Source organism: Hippocampus comes, unplaced genomic scaffold (assembly GCF_001891065.2).
Source record: "Hippocampus comes isolate QL1 unplaced genomic scaffold, H_comes_QL1_v1.1 scaffold37, whole genome shotgun sequence".
Classification (NCBI taxonomy): Eukaryota; Metazoa; Chordata; class Actinopteri; order Syngnathiformes; family Syngnathidae; genus Hippocampus; species Hippocampus comes.
Genome location: NW_017805535.1, coordinates 1,769,856 through 1,781,989, shown reverse-complemented (window position 1 = coordinate 1,781,989; position 12,134 = coordinate 1,769,856). Strand labels below are relative to the sequence as shown.

At 40.9% G+C, this 12,134-nt stretch overlaps 1 protein-coding gene across 1 annotated transcript in view; it reads right to left on the bottom strand.

The window, feature by feature from the left end:
• Positions 1-12,134, bottom strand: part of ckap5 (cytoskeleton associated protein 5) — a 40,366-nt gene that overhangs the window by 5,082 nt on the left and 23,150 nt on the right. Inside the window, exons 27-40 of the mRNA XM_019878156.1 lie at positions 10,666-10,776; positions 9,948-10,070; positions 9,559-9,708; positions 9,222-9,425; positions 9,003-9,138; positions 8,696-8,889; positions 8,437-8,612; positions 4,253-4,426; positions 4,007-4,127; positions 2,965-3,144; positions 2,698-2,885; positions 1,859-1,934; positions 1,577-1,765; positions 1,167-1,304 (exon numbers count right to left, since the gene is read on the bottom strand). Of these exons, the coding sequence (XP_019733715.1) occupies positions 1,167-1,304; positions 1,577-1,765; positions 1,859-1,934; positions 2,698-2,885; positions 2,965-3,144; positions 4,007-4,127; positions 4,253-4,426; positions 8,437-8,612; positions 8,696-8,889; positions 9,003-9,138; positions 9,222-9,425; positions 9,559-9,708; positions 9,948-10,070; positions 10,666-10,776 (2,160 nt within the window). The remainder of the gene's footprint in view (positions 1-1,166; positions 1,305-1,576; positions 1,766-1,858; positions 1,935-2,697; positions 2,886-2,964; positions 3,145-4,006; positions 4,128-4,252; positions 4,427-8,436; positions 8,613-8,695; positions 8,890-9,002; positions 9,139-9,221; positions 9,426-9,558; positions 9,709-9,947; positions 10,071-10,665; positions 10,777-12,134) is intronic.

Here is a 12,134-nt window from a genome sequence, read left to right as displayed (position 1 = left end):
GCAATGCTGCTTAACACTAATCAATATCTAAAACTTGGGCAGCGCAGTGGCCGACTGGTTAGCACATCCGCTTCACAGTGCAGAGATGCAGGGTTTGATTCTGCTCTGGCCTTCCTGTGTGGAGTTTGAAAGTTCCCCCCGTGCCCACGTGGGTTTTCTCCGGCTTCCTCCCACATTCCAAAAACATGCATGGCAGGCTGATTGAACACTCTATATTGTCCCGAGGTGTGAGTGTGAGCGCGAATGGTTGTTCCTCTATGTGTGCCCTGGGATTGGCTGGCAACCAGTTTACGGTGTTCCCCACCTACTGCCCGAAGAGAGGGATAGGCCCCAGCACACCCGCGACCCTCGTGAGGATAAGCAGATTACAAAATAGATGGATGGATGAATATCTAAAACTCGAATATATTGGAGATTCATGCAATCATAATATCGTATTGGCCAGAATATAAGACGGCCCTGATTATAAGACGACCCCCTCTTTTTCAAATCTCAAGTTTGAAAAAAAGACTTTTTGAACACCAAATTAATTTTTATACAGAAAATAATTACAATACATCTGAAACAAATGATTACAACAATATATTTGAGAGAAAAGGCATGTTATTTTGCCTCATTCAAATCTAAAGTGCAATCACATTCGTAAATGAATGGCTTCTGGTTTTTGAAATGTAAATTACATCATAACTTCTCCTCAGCTGCCGGTTCACCTGGCCGATCTTCGACCCACTTTTCTCCAGATTGTGACTACGTTTCTCCATTTTCTGTTATCTCTTATATTATTTTCTTCTCTTTTCCTTTTACCACTATTTTTTTATTTTTCTTCTTCGTGCTACCGCTATTTTTATTTTTATTCTTCATGGCAGGGGGTCACTTTGGCCTGGGGAGTCAAGTTCAGCAATCGCTTCGTTGATATCTGGCGCCATCTAGCGTCGTGAATGGGTATAATGTCTAGACCTCGAATATAAGACGACCCCCACTTTTTCTTATTTCAATGCAAAAAAAACCCCAAAAAACCCGTCTTATATTCGGGCCAATACGGTATACTGTCAGTCTTCTGGATTTAACTAACCTCAAATGGTAATACCATTTGCATACATTTATTACTTAAACGCAATATAACACTGATTAGATACACATTCATATACATGAATCGTGTTACTCACCATGTGCAGACCACCCTTCTCGTTACCTCGGTCACTCTTGCTACCAAACAGGTTACCAGAGTGTTTGACAGCCCGCCTTAAATAGGTTTCTAATTCAGATTCATTTCGATTCTCAATCATTGAAAAGTGGTCCAGGATCTGTTGATTAAGAAAGAGCTGAGTAACTACATTTTTACAATACTGTATAACAAAAGCAAAAAACATCCAATTTCAACATTTTAAAATGTTTGTTCACTCTTATGTGCTTAGAGTGGCATTTACGATTCAGCGCACCTCCGCTGTCATGGTTCCTGTTCACTGATATTAGTATTTAGTGCATGTTACTAAAATGAGATTTTACTTCAAAGGCAAATGAGTCAGGAAGAAGGAAAACAAAACATTGCCTGTTAGAGAACATTAAGATTTGTTACCTTAGCCCCAGTAAGCTTGCAAAGCGCGTGTAGTAGAGTCTTGAGGGTTCTGTGTGGAACGTCACTCTTTGGCTGCTTTAGTTTCTCTTTGGGGAAAGCCTTCATGATGTTGTGAACATCGAATAAAATCCGATCTAGGTTGATGCTGTTGATGGTCTCCGGGAGGTGGCGGATGAGCCTCCAGAGGCACTGAGTAAACAAACACACGTCACATGAACTTTGATTTCTGTTTAAGCACACCGTCTACACTTGTAGTTTTGTGTTCTTAGCTGAGAGACTTGCCTTCATCACCAGTTCAGAGAACATGGGGGACCCGGCTGTTGGGCCCATAGTGTCTTGAAGCATCACCAATAGGGCACTGCACAGATTCAACAGATTGAAAGATTGCCATTACATGAAGAAAAAAATAAATAAAAAATACACAAACACATTTTTCAATCTATATTATATCAAGTGCAATTTCAACTGATACTGATCGTGTGTCTATCGCGATACATACTGAATTATCGTCCAGCCCTACAAAAAATTCAAATGGACTGCTTGATAACTCCCACTCTGTAAATTTTAAAATTTACTCCATAATACATTTCAAAACTGGCACAATGTCCCCTATTTGACTGTAATTGTTTTTCTATGTTTTGCAATTATTGTTGCTGTAGTTAGTCTTGTTTTTGTTCCTCTTCATATTGAAGAAAAATGCAACCCCACAAATGATTTCTCAATACAGTCAAACCTCAGTTTTCGAACGTCTCTGTTCTCGACCAAATCGGTTTTCGACCAAATATTTCGAGTTTTTTATGCCTCGGATTACTATCGAAAATCGGTTCTCGACCAAACTGAGCGCACTTGAATGCGCCACTTGACTCCTCTCGCCTTCCTTACACGAGGAAGTGATGTTTCCTCGGGTAGACGAGGAAGTGACGCTTCCTCGTGTAGCGTTCCTTTGTGAGCAGACGTGTTCAATAAAGTTTTTTTTTTTTTTATAGAGCGTGGTTTCGGTTTTCGAACAGCCTTCTGGAACGGATTATGGTCGAAAACCAAGGTATGACTGTAATTCAATCAAGACTGAAGTTCAACCTGATATTTTCATGAGTCCTGTTTGTCACCGAGGGCTCATTTACCTCATGATGTTGGTTTGGTCAGACTTCTCCAGCACTTTGACGACGAGCATGTTTACAGATCTGATGACCTGCTGCCCCTCCTCAGTGTCCTCCACTCTGCTGTCCAGGATCAATGTTATCAGGCCATGAATCAAGTCCTTCAACACACCCATGGATGCCTCTCTCACCAAAGACTCCAAAGAAAATAACTGAGGACAAGAATAAGGAATTCACCTGTGTTTCCAACTCGGGCTCATCCAATAACATTCATTTGTGGAAGATACTTACAGACAGCATGTTGCCAAGGATGCAGCTATATAGTTTAAATATAACCTTCTTGTCCAGCCTGTCATCTGCCATGTGGGTATTATAGATGAGCCTCAGCTGCATGATGGTGGCAATGAGGAACTGGTCAATGTGTCCTGACATGACCTCTGCCTTGTTCTCTTGCCACAATACTTCATCAATCTATGAGGACAAACCAATTTTTTTTTTCCCCCATGAATATAGGTATATCACACATACTGATGTAATACTTGGCAATTTTCTCAGGAGGTTTTTGCATCTTAGTTTTTCAAGACACTGGTTACCGGGAAGAACTGCATCCGTTTCCCTTTCAGAGAAGACAAGCAAAAGCGAATGATAGAGCTTTTCACCAAAAAGTCAAAAGGGTCACAAGAGATATGTCGCTTTGTTTGTATTTTTTAAGCCATTTGGTTATTTCTGCTTCATTTTGCACTTGCGATGACAATTAACAATGCTTGCTGGGGCAAGATTTTCAATACTACTGTAGTAAACTCAGCGAAACAGCAAGTGTATTCTTTTATTCATTTTATTCCAAGCACGCAAGAGGAAAAAAAAAATCAATTGCGCAGGAGGGCACACATTTGTCTCCCACACATTAAACAAGCACACATTTGTAATCAAACATGCAAATTGTTAATGTTACTTGGAACAAGGTGTGCATGAAAACAATTTAAAAATAAAAAACTTGGATTGTGGTCTACTTGCTACTTGCACCAAGTTAACGAGTAATACATCTGATGATATGCAATCTGTTTTGATAAATTACAATGCTCAAATGTCCAATGTTTGCTAAAATGCGACTATGAAAAGTAGAGACCCGATTGTGTTCTGGGTGCTGAACCTCTTCTGCATTGAGTTGCTGTTCAGAGAATCCATTATGATAAAAATCAGTGATCCATACAGGACCAAACACTTGCCGCAGGTGAGGTGACGAGTGATTCATAAAAAGAAATTTGCATATTAAATCGAAGCCTTATAGCTGTCGAGATAATCAACACAGTAAAGGGCAAGCGGTGATCTTTACCTGTGCAAGTGCCTGTATGCTGGTGTTAATGTCTCCACTGGCCACCTGAGAGATGACAAAGTTTATGGTGGACGCAGTGCTGTTGTGGAGGTCATCCAAGTGTGGAGAAATGGCACGCATCCTAAAGAGAGTGAGAGAGAGCGACACACACGCACGCACACACACAACAGCAGCATTAAAATGAACATTAACTTCCATGTGCAAGATCGGTTCAAGGTATCTCTTATGCGCCTGGGTTAGACATACTTGGGCTCAGGGATCACAATGGGTTCCAGCAGCTCATCAAGCTTGTGCTGGACAAGATCCGGCAGCTCGTTTACTCTGCTCTGGTCCATCTCAATCATGTCCAGGTCTAATTGGAACTCCTTGGGGATTGGCATGTGAGAGGACTCACTGTGGTGGGCATTTTGACGGGCTTGACTGGGGAAGACAAAAGTATGTCAAGTTAAGTGTGTATTAATCAGCTGGGCACGGTGATTTTTTGATTTCATTAATTAATATGAGTATATTGAGCAGGACTTTTAAATGATATTTTATAGATTGACTGAATCAATTGCCCTTACCAAAGACGTAATGCCTATTCATACGTTCAAAAAAATAATAATAGTAATAAATAAAAACAAATCAGGGCTATATCGAGGTTTGAAACTTTTGACCCAAGGCATACACTTCTAAATATTATGCCAAAGTTAACCTCACAATTCTAGAGTTTGGTTGAAGCCAGTGAGAGAGCTGGAGGTGACGTGTTACTCTTTCACAACAAAAATGGACTAGCTCACGATGCAGTTTATCAGCTTTAGGATGTTAAATCATTGAACATGTAAATGTTACTGATCATGTCTGCATAGAGTGGCTTTAAACGGTCCACACCCCTGTTCACATTCCAGGTTATTGTGATGTTAAAAAAAAAATGTCAAGGATAAATTAACTTTTTCCCACCACTATGTCTTATATCCAGGGATGTACATAAGTGGGGTGCTGGTACGCAAGAGTACAGAAAATAATGTGCACACCAGATTAAACTATGTCAGAGCGCTCTTGCATGGTAAACTTGATTGCACCTCAGTCAGCTCAAGGTTGGCTCAAGTCAAAGTCAAGTGAGCCGTCATGATGACTTCCAAGAGTAAACTTAAAAGCCAAGTAAGGCATTGTTATCCATGCACTGTATTACTTGTTAAGCTTTTATTTTGATGACGCCCCTCACGGCGCATTGCATAGCAGCTTATTAACAACCATTGTAGCGGCTGGCTTGATAAAGCTGGCTCCTCGTAAAGGACTGGTGGGAGTGCCGCCGATGAGACTATCATCTCTGTCCATAGTGCAAAAAGATTGGCCACTGGACCGCTGCCCCAGAGAACGCTCCTAAATTAGTTTAGCTGATCACAGGGTGCTCTACTGCAAAAAAAAGTTCAGTTACATTAAAATGATTTAAATAGTGAATGTTGAATACGTCAACAATTACCCCAAAAAATAAATCATGCCCTCATTGTCCCTACTTTTTTGTGCAGAAAATACTTTAAGAGTACTGTACTGCTAACATGAGGACCACAGTTGGCGCAATTCACGCCCCCTCCCCCCAATAAATACTAGCCTGACTGGAGAAGTCCCAGAATACATGACGATACCTTTAAGGTCATCCATTAGGTCAGGTCGTCGGAGGGAAAAAAAATTAGCACCAAACAACATCTGATGCTTATTTGACACCAACATTATTATGTGCACCCCTGCTTATAACCTATACAACTCAAAAAAATAAAAAACAAAATAAAATTCAGGTTGATAAAGTGTGCACACCACCGTCCTATAACGGGATAAAAGCACTTTCATATTAGTGTTGGTTTATTATGCCTAATATTTCTGTGGAGGTGGAGGCAAGTTGGGGGGAGTTGATGGGGGGGTGGCTTCTTGGAGTAGAAGAAATGTAGCTAATTATAGAAGGGGGGAGAAAAACAAAGCTAAATTTGTTCTAGATATACAATGGTATATAAAGTCTGTTCAAAAATGAGCCCAGGTGCCAAATTCCTTTTGTCAAATTCACATGTTGCTACCCCTCAACTAGCCAACACCTAAAACGACTTAGCTTTGACAAAGACGTTACCATATTCTCATAACCCTTTTCCACAAACGTTTCTATTAGTACGGCGGGATGCCGGGCAGGTGGCCTTTGTAAAAGAAACAGCGTTTCATGTACAATTCACCGAGGGTACTGGCAAAGTATGCGTATCTGAAGGGCAGAGAGAAATATTTTAAGATGTTACATGTGAGCTACGATAGTTAACATGCTGCAAAAGTACGTCCCATCCCTCCGCGTCAGGTCTCGACGAAAGTAGGCAGTGATTTTCACAAACTCTTATGTCTACTTTATTTTTCTGATTCGTTCATTTTTGGGCCCGTTGTGGCTGTTGCTCACTATGGCATGCGAGTAGGTGTAAGTGCATGCGTATGCACGCATGTGCAGTCACGCATGCACGCGTGTGCAGTAACGGGTCGATCGCGGGAGGTTGTTTTAGGTTGTCCATTGAGTCATTCCTCTACATCTGCGATCGTCATGATAACCCTGCCCCTTGATGTAGTTGGTGCCAGAGTCTGGCCCATCAAATAATTGGGGCCAGTTTAAGCACCCGAGCTAGAGCTAATTTAGGTGGTGGAAAAAGAAAGAACTGCTGCTAACTTGGACACTGGCCCAGAACTAGCACTAGCACGGTAGAAAAGGGCCATCATGTTCAATGCTGCCAATAAATGGCTCACCTACATGAAGCTCCTGAACCCTTGCTTTTATGTCAACATAAACATAGCCAAGCCCCTAGTTACACATAATTTAAGAAATCAGCCACATCATTAACAGCTAGATTTTAGGTTCCATTTACCATGAGATCGAGATAAAACAAATGTTACACATGTTTAAGCATGAATAGCTAAAATGAACTTTTGGTTGAAACAATTTTGACCTTTTGATGTTATGCAGTGCAATTAAAAAACTGGATGAGTATTGAAGAAAAGAATTCCAAAAGGAAAATTGGATGACCATTCGTACCGCGCTCTCTTTTGAATGAGGCTAATCCAAAAGATGGGTGTCCATTTCTATTAAATGATAAAATGTGATTTTACGTTCTCAGCAAGGGACACAGACACAGGAGGAGGAAGACGAGGAGGAAGATGTACTCACATCCTATAAGTGCGATACATAAGTCTGCTCCGGAAAGGAAGGCAAGAAGAGTACAGAATAGGAGGAAATCACAGGAGAAAAGATGAGGAGTTAAGAGACATGCAGGCAGCAGGCCCACCTTGCACCCAAGACACACATTTGCTTTCACTGTCAGATCCTGTCAGGTAAGTGCCATACATGGGGAAAGAAAGTATTGTACTGGGCCCTGACAGCTATGGGAACGCAAACAGAAAATTAAGGAGATTTGTCGCCCATTTCATTCATTTCACTCCTACAGGAGTTCAGAATGTGTAGGGGGAATCTTTGCCCATTGATTCAGAAGTGCATTTGTCAAGTCACACTGGCTCACAACATCCATTCTTATTCATCTGAAAAGTGTTTCACATGTTTAAATTCAGGGCTTTGAATAAATTCTCATTTCACTTAACAACACCTTTAAGAATATTTCACTGAGCAATGGGACCATTCAAAATTGTCTTAGTAAGATGGAAAATTTAAATAAGCAATGGGTCAAGCTCGGGCCCCGATGTTTACTCTTGTTAATGCATCTGTCTATAGTACATCTTTTAAGAGCAACCCAGCATGCAAGACTGTGAGGGGGCGGGGGGTGAAAGAGGGAAAGAGGCATTTAATCGACATCTTGAAACATATTCTGAGATGAAACAGATTAGTGCAGTGTGGGACTAAGTATCAATAGTGGATGGTGGCATCCATCTGGTGGTACGCCAGTGGTACGCCAATCTCTGTTCAGTTTCAAAATACATTCTACACATTTAATCTTTTTTAAATTTTAAACTTCTCTTTATGTTAGCAAGGTAGGACATTAAGCAAAACATTTACATCTTTTTCTGCATGCGTACTGTTCACTGTGGATATGGGGTGCACATTGCAGTAGCCTACAATCATACTTTTTAGGAAATTAACCGTTGTCATATTTTTTACTAAGGCCTTCTACGCTAATGTATTAGCTCCATAACTTACTACTTTAATGTTAAAATCAAAATTTACAATTGGTCAGTTCACATGAATGTGTTATTTTTACAAATTACTGATCAAGTGCTGCAAATTAGTTTGTCTCTTTGACGATGCAACGTTAACGGCTGAACAAATATGATATTTTTTGGGTCTCCTGAAGACTTTGGAGATACGAGGATTCCGCCTGACACCAGCGATATATGATCCTTCATAAATTTGCACTCAAATGTCAAAACATTGTTTCATTTAACTAACATTGATGGTGCAAATGTTCCTTAGAGTAACCTACTTGAGTTTGTTGGGTTCTTCCTGTGCAGACTTGCGAAGGAAAGTGCCATTGGGGTTCGCTGAATGATCTCTTGGAGACCGCTCATTTGCACTCTGCTTGGCTGGAGCGCCAGCCGTCTTCCTCGCTGACGAACGTTTGATCCTCTCTTCCAACATGCTCATATCTTTGTCTGACAACTGGAAATGAGTGAAGTGGGTAGTGCAATGTCAATTTTGGAGATAAATTTGAAAGCCTGGATGACTGCAATCCTCAAACTTACATTCCCAATTAGTTTATAGACTTGGTCTCCACAGACGTTGTAGACGGCCACTACCGTGTTTAGAGCAGCATTTCGGACAGAAGTGTCTCTATCACCAATGTGAATTGCAATCTCTTTCAGAGACTTGGCTGGAGCTGGTTGGCATACATTCATTCCATAGCCTTCTATCAAACAACCCAACTCCTCAAGGCATTCTGGAGACATCAATCCAAAGACACATTGTAAGAATGCTTGCAATCACAGCGAGCAATAATATTTGAATAATGTAAAGCAATGACAGTTAGCTTGATTTATTAGAGTGACTCACCAGCTCTTTGTTTGGAGTTTTTGGACTTGGTACCATCCATGAGGTAAGGAAAGACCTTTGAAGCAGGGTAAACCTTACATAGCATGGCCAGTATTGCCCGGACATCTTTGCGAACCACATCCTTAGATTCCCCAACCTTTGAAAACAAAGAAAGAAGAACCAAGGCTTAGTTTATACACTGAAAAATGGCTTGCCTAGCCAGGTGTAGTGTGTGCTTACCTTGAGTAGGAGGTAGGGGACAAAGGAGTTGGCCTCATACTCCGTGAGATGATAGTTCTCCCTGTCCAGCATGGTAAAAAGCAGCTTCAAATACTCCATCACTTTCATAAGGACCGTGGTGTTGGTGTCAAAAAAGCGCAGAGTGAACCACTTCAGAATTAAGTCCAGACAGCTTATGGTTGCATCACTCTCACTCTCCAACCTCTGCCAAATAAGACAAGTGCAGTGACTGCTTGAGATAATTCACAGTGCGATCTATGGATCCAAACAGACAAGGAGCTGTGCGTATGCCTGAAATTTCTTCGGAAAAAGGAAACGACAACACATGCGCCCTCACCTCAATCATGACACTAATGGCCTTGACGTGTCTCTGGAAGTCAAGATGGAAGAGTTCGTCCTGGAGCCACTTGGCAAAGCAGGTAGACATCTGAGTTTTAAGCTGCTCCAAATATTCATCTCGAGGAGTGATGAAGTTCCACTTCAAAATCTATTAGGAGAGAACAACCAAGATCAAAGCTGAATGCAGGTGTGACATTTTACTTCTCCCTGTTTCAGTGATACTGCGTACCATTATATTTCACAACACTCTGTCCAGCAAGTAATAGTATTACATTGTGTCTGCTTTTCCATTCACTGAATTGGATTTTCCCTCAATAGTGAGTGCATGACTAACAGCTAAATGTTCTCTGCTCTCTTGTTTAGAGATCACAGCAGACAGTCAGGCACCTTCAGTTGCTTCTCCTCTTTGATCCTCTGCTCCTTAGCATTGGGGACAAGGATGAAGAGGGGCCCAGACCTATCCTCATCGTCTTTCATTCCTTTGGCTGCAGGCTTCTTGGTAGTTGCACTCTGAAATAAAAGTGAGGCGAGGCCAAAATGTCAGACATTTTTAACACTATCAGTTTAACCTTGCAAAACATTTATTCTATGACAAAACATGTACATCACACTGAAAAGAAATATGTATGTGACAGTCAAAACAAGTGGAAAATGACTGATGATGATTAGTTCCGAAACATGCAACAACTTCATGCATGCAGCGGAGTGATATGAAAACACCGTGATCGCTCATTTGTGTTTCGATTTTTGAAGCATGCAGGTACTGCAATTTGAATCATACTTTGTCAGAAGGATTTATTTCTTTAAAAGTGCTGTGTGGATGAGTTAGTAAGCTTTTACATCAGAGAGAAGACTGTATTAGTTCGATCATACATTTAAATAGTAACACCACCATTAGTGACTACAATCTCAGGATTGGACAGTGTAAACACCAGGGCAAAGGTCACGACAAACGTTAAAGCTTAGTGCACACTTATTAGTCTATCTAAACTTTTCTAGGTTTGCTGGATCATTGCTCGTTGACAACAAGAGCTCACAGAAACATTTGATTAGTGGTAGTTGTGCAACAATTGTCTCATCAGGAGCACATCTGTTCCACATCTACCTGTTGACTGCCAGCAGCAGTCTTCCCTTTGTTGAGGGGCTTTTTATTAGCATTACTGTCCTTGTCCTTTGAGGGAGGGGTAGGGTCAGGTTCCTCAGGGGGAGAAGGTTGCTGAGCGAACAGAAAAACCAAATAATGTTGACAAATCAGTCAAGAACTAAGTGAGTGGTGACAAATGATTTACACAGACATATAACACTACCAAATGTCGAAAACAGGGGTCATCAACATGGGGCCTGTGGACAGGTAGCCCCTCAAGGACCACACGAGCAGTCTGCCAGAGAGTTCTAAAAATAGCTTACCGAGGAGATGGTTCAATTTTTTTTGAGTGCAGCTATTGTAAAAATAATACAATAAAAATAGAACAATTTACCAGTGGGCTGTTTTTATTGCTTTTTTTTTGGTCGAAAGAATACTTGGATTTGGTGCAGATTTGGAATGGACAGTCTTTGAGGGGGGGAAAAACAAGTACAGTACACAGGTCAGCATTGTAGCACATGACAAAACCATAGAGTTCATGGTGACAAGCAAGCGGGCACAATGACAACAAGAATCGAGCTTTTTTTTTCCCCCTCAAGTGTTTATCAAATTGGTAGCCCCTCACATTAAATCCACACCCAAATTCTTGGTAGTGTATACACTAGCGCTCAGTTTCCAATACAAACAGGATCAATGTTAAAATTAAAAATACAGTACTGAGTTTACTCTCAGACTGAAAACTTTGCTCTAAATCCTGACTGCACACAAACGGGGTGTAATACAGATTGAATAAAAAAAATAAAATAAAAATAAATGATGTGGTTGAGACTCAAAAGGAGATGTACTTCATGCTCATATTTCAATAGCAAACAAATGCCTATTTAGGATTTAGCGATAATTCAATACCAATATGTATAATGATAAACACGTGATCAATATTAATATAAAATGCGACTTTTGAGTGCAGCAGAATCGTCAAGCTGCTCGTCTGCTGACTGCAGACACGAAGAACCTGAACCAACAAAGTGTGCGTGTGCCATGCATTTGCATGCATGTGGCATACGCACGCAGTATGGCTCAACTTCATTCAAATAGAAAACAGTCGACTGAGTCCAACTCTTGCAATAACATTATATTGTGCAGACTAACCCGATTAAACAGCTCCGGATAGATGCGTAGTGTAGAAGTAAAACAGTTCACTGTCTTTGACATACTGTGGCTCCGGTGTTAGTCAGCTCAGAGCTTCAGTTTCACACTCAAGTCACAATCAGGCAAGTAAAACATGAATGGACTATCACTCCTGGCACGACTGAGCCCACAAAAAACAAAAAAAACAAAGTAGCCCTAAGACAGTTGGTGCACTCCAAGAGAATATTAGGCCAAACAAAAAAAGATGTGTTTCCGGTAACATGAAATTTCAGCATAGGGTCGGTAGGTCGGACAAAGTTTTTTTTTTTTTTAATCTTTTTTTATTATTATTTTTTTCCCCC